The sequence below is a fragment of the Microdochium trichocladiopsis genome, assembly GCF_020744255.1.
Source record: "Microdochium trichocladiopsis strain MPI-CAGE-CH-0230 chromosome Unknown B0I36scaffold_3, whole genome shotgun sequence".
In the NCBI taxonomy this organism is placed as follows: Eukaryota; Fungi; Ascomycota; class Sordariomycetes; order Xylariales; family Microdochiaceae; genus Microdochium; species Microdochium trichocladiopsis.
The window spans coordinates 4,440,846-4,458,984 of record NW_025763546.1 but is presented as its reverse complement, the minus strand read 5'-3'; the positions used below and the strand labels follow the sequence as shown (position 1 = coordinate 4,458,984).

The 18,139-nt window shown below is 58.2% G+C and overlaps 6 protein-coding genes and 1 non-coding gene across 7 annotated transcripts; 2 read left to right on the top strand and 5 right to left on the bottom strand.

Annotated features, from left to right (window-relative positions):
- Positions 1-123: 123 nt before the first annotated feature.
- B0I36DRAFT_429980 (Tannase/feruloyl esterase) lies at positions 124-1,785 on the top strand (the record flags this gene model as incomplete). Its single annotated transcript, XM_046162516.1, has 1 exon — positions 124-1,785. The coding sequence occupies one exon, from the start codon at positions 124-126 to the stop codon at positions 1,717-1,719; it is 1,596 nt and encodes a 531-aa protein (XP_046016087.1). The 3' UTR covers positions 1,720-1,785.
- A 108-nt stretch (positions 1,786-1,893) lies between these two features.
- Positions 1,894-3,717, bottom strand: B0I36DRAFT_347700 (uncharacterized protein; the record flags this gene model as incomplete). Its single annotated transcript, XM_046156595.1, has 1 exon — positions 1,894-3,717. One exon carries the CDS (start codon positions 3,715-3,717, stop codon positions 1,894-1,896), a length of 1,824 nt encoding a protein of 607 aa, XP_046016086.1.
- Positions 3,718-4,227: 510 nt separating this feature from the next.
- Positions 4,228-4,922, bottom strand: B0I36DRAFT_319508 (uncharacterized protein). Its single transcript, XM_046153428.1, has one exon. The coding sequence runs from the start codon at positions 4,667-4,669 to the stop codon at positions 4,316-4,318; it is 354 nt and encodes a 117-aa protein (XP_046016085.1). The 5' UTR covers positions 4,670-4,922; the 3' UTR covers positions 4,228-4,315.
- A 1,441-nt stretch (positions 4,923-6,363) lies between these two features.
- On the top strand, positions 6,364-8,035 carry B0I36DRAFT_319506 (uncharacterized protein). Its single transcript, XM_046153427.1, has one exon. The coding sequence runs from the start codon at positions 6,591-6,593 to the stop codon at positions 7,932-7,934; it is 1,344 nt and encodes a 447-aa protein (XP_046016084.1). The 5' UTR covers positions 6,364-6,590; the 3' UTR covers positions 7,935-8,035.
- Positions 8,036-8,975: 940 nt separating this feature from the next.
- B0I36DRAFT_373254 (transmembrane amino acid transporter protein-domain-containing protein) lies at positions 8,976-10,628 on the bottom strand (the record flags this gene model as incomplete). Its single annotated transcript, XM_046160170.1, has 4 exons — positions 8,976-9,072; positions 9,213-10,203; positions 10,290-10,340; positions 10,409-10,628. 4 exons carry the CDS (start codon positions 10,626-10,628, stop codon positions 8,976-8,978), a joined length of 1,359 nt encoding a protein of 452 aa, XP_046016083.1.
- A 1,099-nt stretch (positions 10,629-11,727) lies between these two features.
- Positions 11,728-13,775, bottom strand: B0I36DRAFT_239595 (alternative sulfate transporter; the record flags this gene model as incomplete). The annotated part of the gene is made up of 6 exons (XM_046149702.1): positions 11,728-12,055; positions 12,214-12,426; positions 12,519-12,715; positions 12,810-13,474; positions 13,552-13,601; positions 13,663-13,775. 6 exons carry the CDS (start codon positions 13,773-13,775, stop codon positions 11,728-11,730), a joined length of 1,566 nt encoding a protein of 521 aa, XP_046016082.1.
- Positions 13,776-16,384: 2,609 nt separating this feature from the next.
- On the bottom strand, positions 16,385-16,456 carry B0I36DRAFT_t58. Its single transcript has one exon. It is a non-coding gene; the product is annotated as a tRNA-Asp (tRNA).
- Positions 16,457-18,139: the final 1,683 nt, after the last annotated feature.

Below are 18,139 nucleotides of genomic sequence, written 5' to 3'. Positions count from 1 at the left end.
TATAGGCCAAGAAACGACTACTGGGTTCTTCTCTGAGGAGTCATATCTCGTCAGTCTGCTCCGCTGGATCTTGCCAGTCCAAGTTGCTTGTACACCTGATTCGACAGACCTCAGAACGACACAATGAAGCAACGAGCCGTGACTGCCCCGGGCCTCTTGCTGGGCGCCACAGTCTCGCAAGGCTTCCAGACTGCAGATGACTGCAAGGCTCTTGCCGGCAAACTCCAGTTCCCCAACACCACCATCCTGAGCACCAGCTTTGTGCAGGCCGGCACAAACCTCACCTACCCCAACAACGACCCAACTTGTCTTCGGTCCCAGGTCTCAACCTCGCCCATCTGCCGCGTCCAGCTCTTCACCACAACCAGCCCAATCAGCAACGTCACCCTCGAGGCCTGGCTGCCCTTGCAGTCCGCATGGTCCGGCCGCCTGCTCGGCACCGGCAACGGCGGCCTGGGCGGCTGCATCAAATACGATGATCTCAACTACGCAGCCAAGAACGGCTTCGCCGCCATCGGCACCAACAACGGCCACAACGGCAACCAGGGCAAGTCATTCTACAAGAACCTTGAGGTGTGGGAGGACTACGTCTCGCGTGCGGTCCACCTCGAAGCCGGCATGGGCAAGTCCCTCGTCCAGCAGGCCTACGGAAAGCCACACACAAAGGCGTACTACATGGGCTGCTCGACCGGCGGGCGCCAGGGGTTCAAGGAAGCCCAGCGGTACCCGGGGGACTTTGACGGCATCCTCGCGGGCGCGCCGGCCATCGACCTCAACGCGCTGCAGTACGCCACGGCCAGCGCGTACAAGATCCTCGGGCCCAAGGGGGAGCCGACCTGGCTGACCCCGGCGCAGTGGGAGCTCGTGTACGCCGACGTCAACGCGCTCTGCGACGAGCTCGACGGCGCAAAGGACGGGATCCTCGAAGACCCGACCATGTGCAAGAACTACCAGCCTGAGCGCCTGCTCTGCGGGCCGGGCGAGACCGCCGCAAGCAACAAGTGTATCACCCCAGTCCAGGCGGCTGCCGTGCGCAGCATCTACTCAGACATCTACGGGACCAACGGGACCTTCATATACCCCCGCATGACGCCCGGCGCGAATGCCACGAGCAGCGCGTTCAACGGCTCGCCGCCCCCGTACCCGGTCGACGGCTGGAAGTATGTCTACGCGGACCCCTCGTGGGACATCAACAAGTTGAACCCCACCGACATGGACACTGCGCGGGCCTTTGACGAGTCTACCGGCCTCGACGCCGCTACTTTCCAGGGGGACTTGTCCGCCGCCCGGGACGCGGGCGTCAAGATCCTGCACTGGCACGGCCAGGCGGACCCGATCATCAGCAGCGACAACTCGGTGCGGTACTACAACCACGTCGCCAACACCATGAACGCGCGGGTGCAGGAGCTGGACCAGTTCTACCGCTTCTTTCGGGTCTCCGGGACGGCGCACTGCAACCCGGGGCTCGGCGCCAGTCTGGTTGGTGGTGGAGCGAATACCGCCACGGCCTTTGAGCCCGCGGATGGGAACATGCTGGCGAGCTTGGTGCGATGGGTGGAGAAGGGCGTCGCGCCGGAGTATATCCTGGGGAAGAAGCTGGGTGGGGGGCCTGATGGGAGCAAGGTTGTGCTGCAGAGGAGGCATTGCAAGTATCCCAAGAGGAATGTGCACAAGGGCCCAGGGCCGATCGAGGATGCCAACAGCTGGCGGTGTGTCTGAGTGGTTATGTTGGCGGAGCAGGATATGTGCCCAATCCCGTAAAAATCAGAAAACGACCTGGGCGTAGAAAACCCCGTCCCTGAGGGCGGCCGTGCACGTGAAGCCGTCTGAGACTATATTTCATCCAAATCCCGCTGGATCATATCCCTACGTCTTGCTTGTCGCCCTGCGATCTCACGAATCCATCATGTCCAAGATTTCGTTGTCATCCTTGCTCTTCCTGTAACGTTCCAGCGCTCTGATCCCATCTGTGCTTGCAAAACTCTCCACGAAATCACAGGCATACTTCTCGCGCCCAATAATTGCGAACAAACTGCTCAATTGCTCCGAGGGACGCCAGTCCTGTGTGTCCCATAGCACGCGCCTCCTCTTGACATCTCCGAAGAACGCTGGACTTCGGAACCAGAATGCTCGGCCGCGTATGGACTCGTCCGCCTCCAGGTCTGGGGTCACATACCAGACACCCCACATCCGCCTGCCCGTCGTCACCCGCTCGCCGGCTTCGTCCAGCACGCGGGCTGGAATCCAAGACGAAATGGACGACCGCTTCAATTTGGGCATGCGCGCGCACGCGCGCGCGAATCCAGCCAGGAGAGACGAGATGCCCATGTCGTCGTCGTCCACCGCGGCAACGGGAAAGTCAGCAGAGGAAGAACCCGCCGTGTGGTCCGACATGGCAAACGCCTGGGTGGCGGCCTGCACGGCCTCAGGGGTGAGACTGCCGTAGCCCGGCGGAAACTCTTCCTCTGTGCTCAGGTCGTTCCGCTGCTCGATATCGTCTAGATCCGAGGCGAACCTGACCGGACCCGCCATGCGAAAGTAACTGCCGCCTTGGGGCCTCCGGGCGTCGAAAGAGACGTGGAGATACTCGAGGGCTTCGCCCCAGCATGGTGCCATCTGTGATTGTTCGACAATCCCCCCTTCGAGCGACACAGCAGACGGATCCTCTTCCGTGAATAGCGTGGCATCAAAGGTACCGCTGAGTATCAACCTTTTGAGATTGCGTAGCTGAGTGAGCCCAATGCGCAAGGCGGAGCTCAGGTTGTCAGAGCCCACTCGTGCTTGACCAGATTCCTCTGCGCGCCCTGCCTGGTCGTCAGGCCAGTATGAGGTTCGGGTAGAAGGCCCCCGCGAGATATCCCCTTCTATGAAATTGTCTGCCCACCACGTATTGGGACAACCCATCTGGATCACCAACTCTTTCAACCCGTTCAGATCCAAGAAGTGCGTCATTATAGCCTGTGACAGCAAAGAGCGGTATGCACGCCGTAGCCTGAGATACTTGATCTCCCATGTGACCAGCCTCCACATGGCCACTGAAAGATTCGGCATGCATTGCGCTGCTAGGATAACCGACACGTGATCGGCGATGTTCCTGGCAGTTGGCCCTAGGTAGAACTCACGGATCACCGGGACTTCTGGGAGGTGTCCTCGATCGGCAACCAGCTTTCGATCGAGGTCCAGAAACGAGTAGAAGTACCGCCACTCGTATAAATCGGTAACCGTGTGGATTGTGCCATCCGCGTCGATGCGCGTATGGGTGCCAGGGACAATGTCCACGTCGGTTCCTGCCCAACGCCCTCGACAGGATGGACGATCTGCAACTGAATAAACTTCTTCCAGGCGAAGCTTGAGATGCCCATTCTCGCTTGGCCAGTGGCTGAGAATGTCGAGGAGTCTGATGATCGCTATAGTGAAGGCTCTGTCGTTCGCCGCCCGATCCTCGTCGCTCTCGAATAAACCCCGCTTCTCCTGATCATATGTCGGCAGTATGATGGAGAATTGGATGGTCCGAATGTATTGTTGACGATCAGGCCGCTGGCGGCAGATGTGCTCGAAGAAGTCTAGCTCAGAACTCTTGAGGTGGATCTCTCTAAAAGTGCGGCGTTCAACGCTGACACGCCAGCGATGCGAAACAGAGGCCAATGACGCTACCGCGGATATCCTCGCCACGTAGGAGACGATCGTGTCGTACAATTCCTGGGAGAGACGATCCATATTATAATGTTGAACGTGGATGAGGGAGAGGATTGATCTCGTTGGATGGAAATTGGGCAATTTACTGAATTCGTTGGCTGCCTGCGCGTACCTAAATACTTAGGTACTTTACTGATACCCAACCCCGCTCTGTTGGTTGGACACTCTGCCAGAAGGCCCGATGTTGGATCTGGACTTGCCGTTGCGGAGCGGGCGGGCGGTGAGTAGCGGATTACAATACTTTGACACCAAAGCTGGCCTGAAATCACTCTCACGCACCGCTGTTTATCTTTATTGTGTCAAATAGGTGTCTCGCGCGACTCGGCAAAGCTGCTGGCCTAGCTCCTGTACGATCCATCTATCATACTGTAGAGGATTCTGGTCCGGTAGTGGCTGAAGCATCGAGGACATTATGACATTGTTTGCCAGCACATTCTGTGCCTACATCAACTGCTGGGTTTCCAGCTCCCATGACCAGGGGGGGACTGAGCCACGGGAGACATATCACACTCACGGGCTGCTACGGATATACCTTGAGCCAAACAGTGGCTGTCTAACAATTCGTGTACTGTGGAGGTCTATTTAAAATACGACGTCCTCCAAAACCTAAAACCGACGCTCAACCACTCCAAGCATAGTACTCGTTCACCTGAAGCACCACTCCCTCCCCATTCCCTCCACCCTTCCACCTCACGCTCGTCACACTCCCTGTCGTCGCATCTCCTGCTCCCTTCTGAGAACTCGCCCCACCACGCGGCCCAACCTCGACCTTGATCCCCATATCCCTGCTCAGCCACTCCAAAGCGTCCCTCGTCCGCGGACACGGCTCCCACAGCACGACTTTGGCTAGCCCCAGGTCAGCGCCTCGTCCACCGCGTCGAGCAGCAGCCGCGCCAGAGCACGGACGTGGACGCGCCACTCCGGCGAGGACGGGGATAGCATCCCGTCGCCTCCTCCTCCTCCTTCTCCGCATCCTCCTCCTCCTGCTGCTGCCGCCGCCGGAGTTGGCGACGACGACGAATACGCGCTGTCGTGCAATGGGGGCAAATGTACTCTCTGCACAGTGAGCTGGCCCCTGCGCAGGTCGTGATACCACGCAAGCCAGATACTCGGGAGGGCATTCGACACGGCGCCCAGGTTCGTTATCCCGGCCTCCTTGCCTGTCTGCCCGCCGCCACCGCCTGATCTTCTTCTCTCTGCTGCTGCTGCTGCTCCTGCGCCGGATGTCTCCGGTCCAAATCCTTGGGGTGCCGATATAGACGATGGATACTGTGAGTGCAGTCCAGCGGCGGCGATGAACTCTGCCTGGGCGAGCCATGCCCCCAGGGTCGCCGGGGTGGGCAGCACGGCGACGTGCCTGCCTTTTAGTAGCGGGGCTATGAAGTGCGTCAGGACCAGGCACTCGGCCGCGTCTTGCGCTGCCAGGCTGGTCAGCTCGTCCCGGTGGGCGGTCGTGAGGAGGTGGCTGCTCGGCAGGGAGGAGGCTGATGGCGATGATGACGACGACGATGAGGTGCTTGCCCACTCGCGCGAGGCGGTCCAGAGGGTGGCCTGGGTCCCGGAGACGGGAGTAAAGCCTTGGCTGGTGTAGAGCTGTGTGTGCGTGTGTGTGCATCCCGAGAAGTCAGCATGTTTTGCGCGAGTGAGGAATGAAGAGCAAGTAGCGACTTACACTGACAGCTGGGGCGTACAACAACGTCGCCATGGCCCCTCCTCCTCCTCCTCCTTCACTATCATCATCATCAGCGTCCAACCACGCAACCACCCGTCCCAGCAGCACCGACGCCAACAACCCGGCCCCGTCACCGGCAGCATAGTCTGGGTGCGTGACCACGGGCGTCAGGCGGTACCCGGTCTCCGTGGTGACCCTGCCGTCCACGCACACGAGCAGGTCGCGCCGGACCGTCTTGCAGGCTGCCAGCACGGTTGTTGCTGCGGCTGCATTGTTGTGCTGTTGTCGTTGCTGTTGGTGACTATTGCTGGGATCTTCGCTTCCGTGTCCATTTGTACCTGTGCGCGTGCCGGTATTGCTGGTGTCGTCCTTGGGCACGAGGCAGAGATACCACACCCTCGTCGGGTTGTTCTTCTCCCTGGGCAGGGTGTACAGATACTCCTGCAGCTCTGCGAGTGCCTGTCCTCCTCCTGCTCCTCCTCCTCCAGTACTCGCGCTGCCCCCAGTACTGCCACCATTGCTGCCGTTGTGATGCCTCGGAAGTCCGAGGGAGAAACACGCGGCTCGTTCCGCGGGGGTGGTCGCCTCGCGAAAGGCCAGGGATAACGATCCCGCTGGTGCTGCTGCAGGTGCTGCCACCCCTGGCCCGGGATCCGCAGGGCCCGCCCCCGTGGCAGCAGTCATTGATGGGGCTTTGCTTGCTTGCTGGCCTGTCTGGCGGATGAATAGAGGAGCGGCGCGTGTCTCCCGGGATGATTCTGGTTCCTGCTGCCCCAGGTCGATGATTTGCAGCCAGTGTCGCGGGTTGTCGAGTCTGTTTTGGTGAGTTTGGCAGAGGGATTTGCCTGGGCCGGCACGGGTGGTGTGGGAATTCCTGCGCCGGCACACGGATCGGCCGCCCCGGAGCGTGCGGGGCCTCGGTGCCCAGGCTAGTCCGCTTCGGCCATTACCCGAAACCCGCTGTCCCGAGGTCACGTTCAACGAGTACCATCTGATTCTTGACTTGTAATGCTTTTATTCCTGGCTCAGCAAGCTCGCTGCTCGCTGTCTACTAAATACAAATCCAGGCAAGGGCCCATTATGATGCCGCACCACGCAACGCGGTCACTGAAGCGAGACACTTTTGTCTCTGCAAAACGCCGTCCCAGAAAACAAGACTATAAAAATGCCATGGACCAGGCATGCTCAACACCAAAAGAAAACCCCATAGTAGAAGCCGGCAATGGAAAGACAGCACTTGTCTGACCACTGCGGGGAACCTCAGAAACTGCCCACAACACCATATGACCAGTTGTTTAACGCCGTCGAAAAAAGCAAATTATTGAGACAGGAAAGAGTACACGGAGAGTCGGGGTCAAGCAAGCCCCTTTGGTCTGGCACAGCCATCAATCTAGGCCGTGGTCCACGAGGTGGGCCGGGTGCGGAAGTGCGGCTTGGCAATCAGCCGGGCCATCTTGCGGCAGCTCTCGGTCGTCGCCTCGACCAGCTTGCGTTTCTTGGACGTGGTAAACGTCATGGCCGAGTCGAGCCACTGCTGGTGCTGCTGCTGCTGGGCGAGCATCACAGAAGGGCCGTGGTGGTGCATGCCGTGCGGCTGCGCCACGCTCGTCTGCGGCGTCAGCGGCATAAACATGGCCGCGTCGAGCTCCATCGACATATCGGCGCTGATGGGCATTGTCGGCGCAGCCGTCTCCACCACCATCGCCGGCGCATTGTCCATGGCCATGTCAACCGCCACCGGCTCCTGCTGCGCGTAGGCATGCGCCCACGGCCGCACGTCCGTCGACGACACGGCGACCACGTTGACGTCCGGGCCGAGGTGGCGCTGGAAGAAGGCCTCTGCCGTCTCGCCGGGGACGCTGCGGAAGGCCATGCCGTCGCCGTCGGCGGTGACGGAGCAGCTGCTGTCGGCGTGCAGGTTGCGGTTCTGACCAAGCACCATTGTGCGGTACTCGTAGTCGCGCAGTACCTGGCGGTAGATGGCGACGGGGTCGACGGGCGTCGCGGGAGAGGCGGCCTTAACGAGACCCTGCTGGAGGTCCTGGAGCAGGCGCCAGTAGAGGGCGACGGCGTGGGCGGCGTTGTTGTAGGGGAAGTGGCGGGCCGGGACGCCTCTTGGCGACGACAATGGCGAGATGGCAGAGGCATCCGAGTCGACGAGCAGGATGGTCGGGGAGGCGCCGTTGGAGGGCTGGGAGGCGTAGACGTCGCGAGGCAGGCGCAGGGACGAGAGGGAGCTGGCGGCGAGGGGGGTGCGCGGGGGCGGGCGGAGGACGCCGACAAAGAGGTAGGGCGTGTTGACAATCTCGCCATTGAGGCCGACGACGGGGGGCGCGAAGGTGCGGAGGAAGGCCTCGGCAGAGGGCATGTTGAAGGCCATGGTGTATGGAGAGAATGCGACGAGGATGGCGTGGAGAGGCCAATTGGTGTGGAAGAAGCAGAGCTGAACGAGTGTGGAACGAATGTGACGAGTACAGTAGCAGTGGAGTGGGATGCAGCAGCAGCAGCTTGTCTGAAAAAGAGGAGAGAAGAGGAGGAGGTGAGGTTTTGTAGCTGTGAGTGCTAGACAGAGAGAGACACACACACGAAGAGAAGAGGCTGACGGGTGAGTCGTGCGGCGCAGTGCGTGTAAGCCTCTCTCGTCTCATCCAGCAAAAGGAAGGCGCGGCGCGGCACAGGCGCAAACGAGGCCAGACGCGACTGCCCGCCCGCCATGGAAATCAATTAAGCAGGGACGCCGTGCACGCGACTGCCCGCGCCGACTGTGGCTTGCCAAAATCACGGTGGCTGGGATCATCCCTGTGGGGAGGCACTCCAGCGATACTTTCATAATAGGGTGTTTCAGCCGGGTGTCAAAGTACTGGCCGGGTCCTCGCAGATGGATCGTCCTGGGCGGCACAGTGCGGCGCAATTTGAGTTTTCTGGTGCTGGGCTGATTCCTTTGCTTCAAAGGACTTGGAATGGCTCCACCTCAAACTGACTCGTCCGTCCGTTGGCCAGTGGTTGCACCAGCCCAGCCCGCTCTGCTCCTTGCTTCACCTAGGCTGCTTGCTTCCCTTTCAGAGTGGGGCCCTTGCACAAGTTGTGCCGGCACATTTATTGTGCAGAGCATTGCGGTATGTCGTGCCACTTGTGCACAGCACAAATCATGTATTTATGGCCTTGCCCTCGATCTCTCGAATGTGCATAGACACGCTCTGGTCGTACCTGTGTCCGAGGAACATGATTCACATTGTTGTCCTCAATCAGCTGATACGATCTCTTTCCATGTAGCTTTGGGCTGGCCATGTATCTTGAAACTTGTGGCGAGCCATACTAGCTGCTTGGCGGTCCTTTGTCAACAAACCCCGACTTCACATTGAATCCATTGAGATGAACTTGGGTTGACGAGTAAGCATTCCACTGGGAAAGTAATATGGCTGTTCAAGTGGTTAGGCGCAGTCTGCGTTACCACCACGCGACCCAGACATCTCTATGGAAAGGGGCCATATCAACCAGGATATGTCTGCACGAGCCTGCCCTTCTCTTGATTCTAGTCTAGTCCTCCTCCAGAGCGAGAACGAGAACGAGGTTCAATCACTGCCTGCCATTCAGACACAATCCCTCTTCAGGCAGGCACGGACCCAGAGTTGTCGGCGCAGTCAAAGACCTTGGCAATCATGCCCGTCGCGTAGGCATCCTGGATGGCGAGCGCCACACCGTATCTGCAAGAAATATCCAACAGGATGTCAGCAACCAAATCCAGAGCTGGTCAAGAATCCCTTGTTTGTAGACCGGGGAAAGGGGGTTTCACTCTCAAGACAAGGAAGAAGAGAGAGAAGAGAGAAGGAGAAAAGAAACTCACGTCCCGGCAACCACCATGAACAACCCCAGCAGCACAATCAGCCCGTGGCCCCAGAACTTGGCCCGCTGCCCAGCACTCGCGCCCTTGCCGCGGTACTCTCTGAAGTCCCACATCCACAGCATCGCGGGAAAGACAAGACTGAACGGCGCGAAGCACACGGACCCGGCCAGACCGAGCAGGTAGTTGAGGATGGGCACCGCCTCGGCCACGATGAAGGCCAGCACGCCGAGCAACAAGTTGACGCCGAGCCAGGTGGCCCAGTGCAGGGGGGTGTTGGCCTGGAGGTGCTTGGTGCCGCGCAGGAGCCGCACAAACACGAGCTTGGCCGCGACGTGGTTGTAGATGCCCACGCCGATCACCAGCCCGGGGAGGGCCACGCCGTACGAGATCTTCTTGAAGAGGGGCCCCGCGCTGCCGAACGCCGGGGTGGCGAGCCACTGTCCGCAGTAGCGGTACACGACGAGCGAGAAGGACAAGTACATGGCCACGACGAGCACGCCCGTGACCAGCACCGCCTTGCGGTAGTCGGCCGGGCGCCGCATCTCGGAGATGACGGGCAGGTACATGCTCGATCCGCTCGCGTAGAGGAATAGGTTCGCCGTGGCCGTCATGCCGGCCACAAAAGTTGGGTACGCCATGGCCGTGAAGCCCAGGTCGAACTCGGCGGGAGCCGGGGGCGCCGCGGCGGGCCGGTCCTGCTGGGTAACGGCGACGACGAAGATGAAGACGGCCGCGAAGAAGGTGCCGAAGCCGAACCAGGTGAGCCAGCCGACGCGGCTGAAGGTGCGGACCATGCTGAAGCCCGTGATGATGGCGGCCGAGATGGCACTGAAGGCCACCGTGCAGGCCCCGTGGTTGGACAGTGCGTTGAAGGCGGTCGAGCAGCTCACGATGCCGGCCGCCGTGATGAGGACCTGCGCAACGAGGATCTGGGCGGTGACAAGTTCCCGGCCGATGCGCCCAAAGAGGAAGCCGCACATGTCGGCGAGGGCTGGTGAAGAACAAAGAATCGTCAGTGCTGATGGACAACGAAGAGTGAAGGAAGTAAATTGGGACAGGGCTGGGTTCAGAACTCACTGTGACACTCGGGATGTCTGGCACGAAACTCTCCAAGGAGTAGCGCCGTGTCTATCATCAGCCATAGTCAGCTTCCATTCTTTTCGCAGTCTACATGCCTTGAGCGGCTTGTCACCCACAAGTGTTCAGCACACCCCATCCCACGAGCGACAAACACCCTCCGACGGCTCCCAGAGTGGCCAGAGCACCAGGGACACTGAGGATGCTCATGGCGAACTGGATCTTGACAAAGATGACGGTGGCACGCTGCCAGCTGACGGTGCGGAAGTTGACGCCCTCGCCATCGGCCGCATCTGTAAAGACCTCGTGCGACTCGGCGCCAGGCTTTTCGTTGTTCATGATGGACGGGGGCCCGCCCGAGGTGACGGGCTCGATGCCACCCTTCTCGGTGGCAGTGGTCGTTGCCATTATTATGTTGTCGTGGTTGACCGCTGTGGCCCAACGTTGGGATGATGCTTTGCCTGGTGTAATTGCTCTGTGGAGATGAAGCGGCGGGAGAGATTCTAGCGTGACGAATCCAGCGTCTCTTGTCTAGCAGATATTGGGCGAAGGACTCGAAAAAGCAGTGATCCTCGTCCCCGATCCGAGGAGCCCTCCACGTGGGAACTTATACGTTGCCGAGATCGCACCATGTGGCAATCGGTTTATGCAGCCCATCTGCCGAAACCCACCCATGGTGACACCCGTCTGGCATAAGACCCTCTTTTGTGGCAGGGATCTGGAGTTGGAGATCTTGGAGCTGAGAAAAAAGAAGGGGACCGGTCCGTACCCCAGATAAGGTGCATTCCAATCGGAGACCGTTCAGCGGGCGAGATAAGTCGACACTCTTGCCTGTGTCTAGTTAGACTGTCCCAGTGCAGCTGTGTTTTTAGCCCTTCCGATTGGATCAGCTCACTCACTCTGTCTCGCGATGAGCAGTGGCACTATCTTTAACCCGTATTAGGGGATCTGATCCGGGGAGGCGGCTTCCCACTGCCGACATCGCTTTCCCGAATGAGGCATCGCCAGGTGGTCCCTGCGGTCGTGCGGCATCAAAGAGTTCTCGGAAGGAATTGCAGCCGCCCACGATTCTGACGCGTCACGTATCAGACCGCCAATGGTGACCAGACGAGATAAACTCTAAACACCACCGCATTGTTCACTGACAGGCCGCTTGAATGGGGGAGGGGCATACACTCATGGCACTCATGGCACTCATGGCCTGAGCGCACAGGATGAACTTTTGTGTGCAGGGAGGCATGCCTCAACAATCTCGACCAGACACGACGGCCTTATACCTGCCTCAGAATTCATAGCGTGAAAGCGAAACCCATTACGTACAGCCGCTGTCAGCCAGCCACTCCGTGACCCGAGCTTCTGCTCCCCCCCTTATACTCAAGCCCTTTTACCTTTCGCTGCCCCCCTGAATCCCGGGAAGTGTTCACATTCCAATGCCCTTTCAACGAGTAGCAGCAGCAGCACCAACAGGCGCAGCAGCAAGCTCCGTCGCAGCCAACGGACCCTTCCTCTCGTCCCCGAGCACATTGCCCACCTCGGCCTCGTCGTCCTGGGACTGCGACCCGGCCGAGTGCTGGTCCCCGGCGTCAATCGCGCCCTTGTTCCTGCGGCGCCGAATAACGTCGTCGACGAAGCGGAAGATGGCGACGGCCAGGCCGAACGCCAGCACGGCGCATGCGACGCTGAAGCCCCGCCGGTACAGTGGGCTGTCGTCCCTGCGGAAGATTTGCGCGCCATAGATGCCGGCAATGTTGGCGCCCATGATGACTCTGTTTTGGGGAACGGGTAAGAAGCGTGTTAGCATATTCCATGGACGTCCAAAAACACACACACACACACACACACACACTTGGGCACGGGAAAGTATGCCAGTGGATCATAGCAGGATGTAGTAATCTGCCCGTAAGGAAAAGTGAGGAAGTCATACCCAGCCATAGCGAGAGCGCGCTGCTCCGAGTCATGGCACGTGAGCGACAGCCACGCAATGTTGAGCGGGTGCGAGAACGTGCCAAACACCTGTGTCCAGACGACGCCAAAGTACCGCACGCCCTGGATGTTGACGTCGGTGAAGACGCGGTTGAAGATGTAGCCGAGCAAGTGGCAGCTCATGCCTACGATGACGGTCTGGGCGCGGAGGTTGCTGTTGTCACACGAGCGAGGCCAGCGGTTAGTCCTAGGTGATCATGCAACACCTGGACATCCAGGTCAGGGGAATGGGATAAGGTCACTCACAAGTGGTCCGAGACCCAGCTGAATGCGAACGAGACGGGGACCTGCACGAAGAGACCGACGGCGGCCATCGCGTTGCTGACGAGTGCGGCGTAGCCCATTCCAGAGACGATGGTCGGCGCATACGTGTCAAAGGCACGCTGCGGCCCGTTGTTGCACAGCGTGATGACGAAGTGGCACCAGATCCGCCAGTCGGTGAACTGTCCGAGAACATGAGTCAGTATCCTACCATCAAGAGCAGTTGTCCCAGGTCCAAGTGGCCCGGGATACCGTATGTATTATGTCTGCACTTACGGCTCGCTTGAACGCATCGGCCCCAATCTTGCGCTTCTTCTTGCCCTTCATCGGGTCGTCCAGCAGCACACGGGTCTGCAGGATGTGCAGCTCGCGCTGTGTAAACCAGGTAAAATTGGGCAGGAACGTGCTGTGCGGGTTCTGGAACGAGTCTGGCAGACAGAAGCCATACACGAAGCCGCCGAGGACGGTGAAGGCGCCCATCAGCGCGAACAGCCAGAACCAGCCGGGCTGGCCGCCGACGCCGCGCATGTGCAGGATGCCAAAGGCGAGCAGCTTGGCCGACGCCTGGCCGAGCTGGTTGCCAAAGTAGAAGATCATGACGCGCTTCGCCGTCTCGCGGCGGGTGTACCACGTCGACAAGGTCCAAAGGCCTCCGGGGATGAAGCCGGACTCGGTGATGCCCAGGATGAAGCGGGTCGCGATGAAGGCGCCATAGCCGCGCTGGAAGGCCTGGAAAGTGCTCACGATGCCGAACAGGAAGAGCTGCAGGGTGAGCCACTTGCCCGGGCCAACGCGGTAGAGGATCATGTTGGAAGGGATTTCGGTAAGGACGATGCCGAGGGACAGCATCTGCTGGCCGACATTGAATTGGTCTTGGTCGATGCCGACGTCTTCCATGAAGCGGTCGGTAATGGCGTTGGCCATGTTGCCACGGTCGAGCTCTACAGTCATGAGAGAAATTGTGTCAGCTAAAGATGTTGCGATTATCCGAGAGTGGTTGCCAGGAACGACAGCTTACGCAGGCAGAAAAAGCCAAGGGTGAGAATCGGCATGATGATCATGTCAAGCCTGTTCGTAGACCTCCATTAGCATGCACCTTAGCCTCAGGCCTGATCGTCGGCGTACTCACTTTCTCTTCGCCTTGATCTCCTCATCCTTGGACCAGTCGACGACGAGTGCCAGAGGCTGCTCATCTTCCTGAGGCGGTCGAAAGTCCTCCTTGGAGTCCTTGAGATCCACCATGTCTGCGAAATCTTGCTCTGCAGAACAACACGATCCTTCTCAATGCAAGCTGTGGTCGGAAAATACAAGCTCAAGAGAGTGCTGTAGACCGCGTCGATGCTGGTGTTCTGCGGTTGCGGCAGATGAGAGGCACGGACAGACCCTATGCCCAGGCGGCCGTTACTGAGTTTTATACGACCCTGCAGGCGTCGTCAAGAGCACTTCAAAAACATCGCCAAGTCGCGGCACGCCATTTGTGCCCAGGCCAGCCAAGCCGGGACCGTGGGATGTCTCACGCTGGGCATTTCCTCAGAGACATACACAGGACACACCCAAAAAGCCCCTAGCACCCTGATCGAACCAGCAGAATTCGGTAGTCGCGACATGCTCCCATAGCTGACAAGTGTATTGACTGATTGGAGTCTTGGACGTTCTTGGGCTGAGAGTCGGCTTGCCTTGGCAATCCTTGTCGCGAATGTGCCGTGGACATTGAAAGATACTTTGGGTTTAGGTGGGAAAGCGCAGCAGTCAGCATGTACCCAGTCCGGGACCAGAGCGTGAGCGGTGACATAAGCTCAAGCCATCCGGCTCCGAATGAGCGTGCCCAGACTCTTGGACCCGAAGTCGTCATCGCGCCCCAGTATCGCGCCAGTGGGGGGGCCAAGACCTCAAGGGACAATGGGGTCTCGCCCTTCCAGCTGGGCTTGCCACACCACGCGGCATACATCTTTTCACAGGGCAAAGAGACATTAAGATGCCAGAGGGAACGAAGACATCATAACATGAGCGTGTGAGACAATTGACGGTGGCGTTTGCCGAGCTTGTAGCTGCTCTGTGTTGCAATTCTGGCAGGCCGGTCATGGGCTGGGCAGCTAGACCATGTTGGTCCTTTCTCCCGCGCGTGCCATGTGATAATCGCGGGCCTCAATGAGGTGCTCGATCTATGATGTTTTTGGTTCGTCTTATCCTCTGTTCTCTCTTTTTGCTGCTGTACATCACTCGATTGGGACTGGGGCAGACACTGACGACACCCGTCCCGAATGGACCGTATTGCGCAACACTCAGACTTCCCAATTCATCAAGAACATGGATGCATGAACTTGCATCCGCGTCGAAACGTGCAGGATTCGGGCCTGTGGCAACCAACAGGGTCAAGCCCGCGAATGCAGAGCAGGCGGGCCGTCGAGTCTCAGCTGTCTAAAATCTTCATGCAGCTTCCAGCAAGGACCCAGCCCGCTGGACCGGGACGAGGCTGGCACTCCTCGCCTCGTGGCGAAGGAATGTTGCTCACCCGCAGCACCGGTCGATCCCACACTCCACAGCCAAGGGCTCCTCCCGCTTCCAATAGTATGACATTCCAATTTGTCGTTGCCATTAGTCTGACAACGGAGAAGACGACGCCGCCATCCCGCGCCAAGTCGTCTGGGGGTGTCTCGGGCGGCCAGTCCAGATGCCAATGGGCATATTAAAAAGCAGACTCTCGCCTTGTTTATGGGCTCAGCTCGGTCCAGTTGGGCGAATTACCGTTGCTCGTCTTCCTTGTGTGAGGTTGTCCAGCTATGGCCTAGCCCGTGTGATCACGCGACCTCGGGCGCGATGAGCTTTCTTCTTCTTGATGTCGGATTCGCATTGGAACAACTCCGCGGGCTGTTTCGGCTGAGGACCATTATGTCAATAGACCCGGCAAGGTCCGCAGGATACGAAACTCCAGGTCATACATCCCACACAATATTGAAGTGGCGACAGTATCTATCCCGCATGATTGTCAGTCTGGTGCGGGACGGGTCTGACTGGGGACACATGATCGAGAGGCGATCAAGCGAATCTGGACTAGAGGCGACAATGAGGCATACTGACAGCTAAAAGCGGCTGAACTGGTGCATCCTTCTTGGCCCGAGTAGCATTGTGAGCGAAAGCGGGAGGAACCCCAAGGGGATTTGGTGGTATCCTATTATTGTACTTGATCCCAACTAGGATAGGCAAATAGCGATTCGGCTGAAGCTCGAGCTCTGCCACTGGGCACTACTTAACCCTGTGACCCAAGTAAGCTCGCTGATGTTCCTTCTACCCGACCCTGAGGGCCCTGCAGCTCATCGGCTTAAAATGAAACCCTCTCGGCTGGCCCGTTCGGCTGAGAGTCTGGCCATTGGACCCTAGGAAGTGGACATGGGTGCTTCCATTGCTTCCAAGACAAGCGGCGCTGCTGCCAAGCCTGTCACGCCATCGCGGGGCAAGATTCCACAATCGCGAATGGCGCGTGCGCTCCGTCCCAGTCTCTGGGCTCAGGCTCACAAGTTGCGCAGGCGTGTAACTTCTCATTGTGTTCTCGCAGGCTTTGCTTTTGGTTGGGCCTGTGCTGCATTGGATGTTTGGGGAAACTGGCGGACAAGTGCGTGGGTTGCAGCGAGTCTTCCGCATACGCACAACCCACGTGGTTAATGTATCTCCTATTATGCTGCGCCTTGTGACATCAGCAAGCACATTGATCATGCCCTGGTGATTCTCGACCTCAAGACTGACCAGGCCAAGGTGCAGAAACCAGATTATTTGCCTGGTGTCAAAAATATTGATAACGGCAAAAAGACAAATCTCCGAGGTGGGCCTCGGAAGATTGGGTATTGTGTAGTGTGCTCTCGATCGGGGAATCGAACCCCGGCCACCTGCGTGACAAGCAGGTATCCTGACCACTAGACCAATCGAGACTGGTTATAGTCTTGTTGTGCTGCCCGGGCCCGTAAGAAGGGATCTCTGTCATTGCAGGACGGAGCTGTCAACTTGGGTGGTGCTCTCACACATAGCACAAGTCGAATCATCCGAACAACCGAGATGTATATCTGGGCTTGACAACATGGCTCAACCTTGGAAGCTGCGGTAAAGCAGAGTGCTAAGCGTGTAACGACAAGTCTACACCTATGGAGGTGGGTCACAAAGTTTTGGCCCTGCGTCGTTGACAGAAGCAGACGGCCCTCAATCTATCAATATACGGGAAGGCTGTTAGACGTACACTAGCTGACAGACCAAATTGCCAAGCCTTGGTAAACGAAGACTTCGTAACACGCCTTCATAGTAGCCTACATTTTATAACATGCCTGCGTTCTGGCTGCGCATCACTGGGCCGGAAGGAAACACCAATCTATGCAAGAATGAGAAATGGGACAGCCGCACCAGCAATGCAAGTTTTCAGGTTACTCTGAATTTAATGCATCAGTTCAACTGACGAAGATACCTGGCCGCTGAAAATTGAAACTCTCTACGATCACTGGTGATATGGCTTCTTCAACTTTTGGCTCCGGTGCAGTAATAAGGACTTTGAGCCAGCCATAACCGCGTCAGATATACGAGCCTGGTCATTTGGGATACTAAAGTGAGTATATTAAAGATCCCCAAGGTAGGCGTCTCGAACGAAATTTGCACCCAAATGACGCTCCCCTGGCCCTCAGCCTGGCCTGGCCTTTTTCCTGCCACCTTTTCGCTGGGTAATAACAAGGAGATACGCGGGGTTGAGTTCTAGCTAGGTGCACCTAAAGACGATTACATCAGGCCCGCCCTGGTTGTTGGAGGACCTTGGGGTCGATTGCCTACCCTGGGCTTCGGGGTTGCTGTCCAACTATTTCGTGTGTCGCGTTCTTTACTGGATTGTCGTATCTCTAGGGAGAAAATGTATCGACGAGTAAGGGTCGATACTCGGATTGATCGCTAGAATATAACGGTAGCGATCGTCCGTCTAGGAGGCCTAGGCTGTACAATCCTTTGTCCTTCATCGTACCCTCTCTCGGAAGCTTGTTGCGCTGTCAGCTCCTGTTGTTGCACTACGCAGTGCTCTTTATACACTGAGCATTTCCTCAAGTCTTGTCGCAGTTGCCCAGTCTTGGCACGTGCTGATCCACCCTGGTCTTTTACAGAATGATGAAAGGCCCACGTGCATATTTGGCCTTGTCCCCGGTCCGATCTTGCAACATGCTTGGCCGGGTTGGTACGCGTACCCTTCAATCTGCACGGTGGCATTTTCGGCAGGTGGAATGCGAACAAGACAAGCTTTGAGCCAAGCCTTAGTACCGTTAAGCTAACTATTGCAGGGGCAGGCCCATTAGGCCCCAGCACGTGCCATGAACGACAGCGCCGATTGGGTGTCAATCCTCGAGTCGATATTCACAATAGCCCGCCAGCGACGATCAAGGGGCAGGTGTCGATCGTTTATTCCTGGAAATCCCCTTATCCGGTCTTCCTAATCAGGCTCTTCCAGTCACAAGAAGGCTAGCTCAGCCTGCCCATGCTCCCGAGTCCGACGCAGGCCGATTGCCCAATCGCGATGACGCTCCTGACCCACGGGCCTTGTGCCGGCCGACCATGCATGCATGTGGGAATCAGTCAGGGGTAGTTCACAA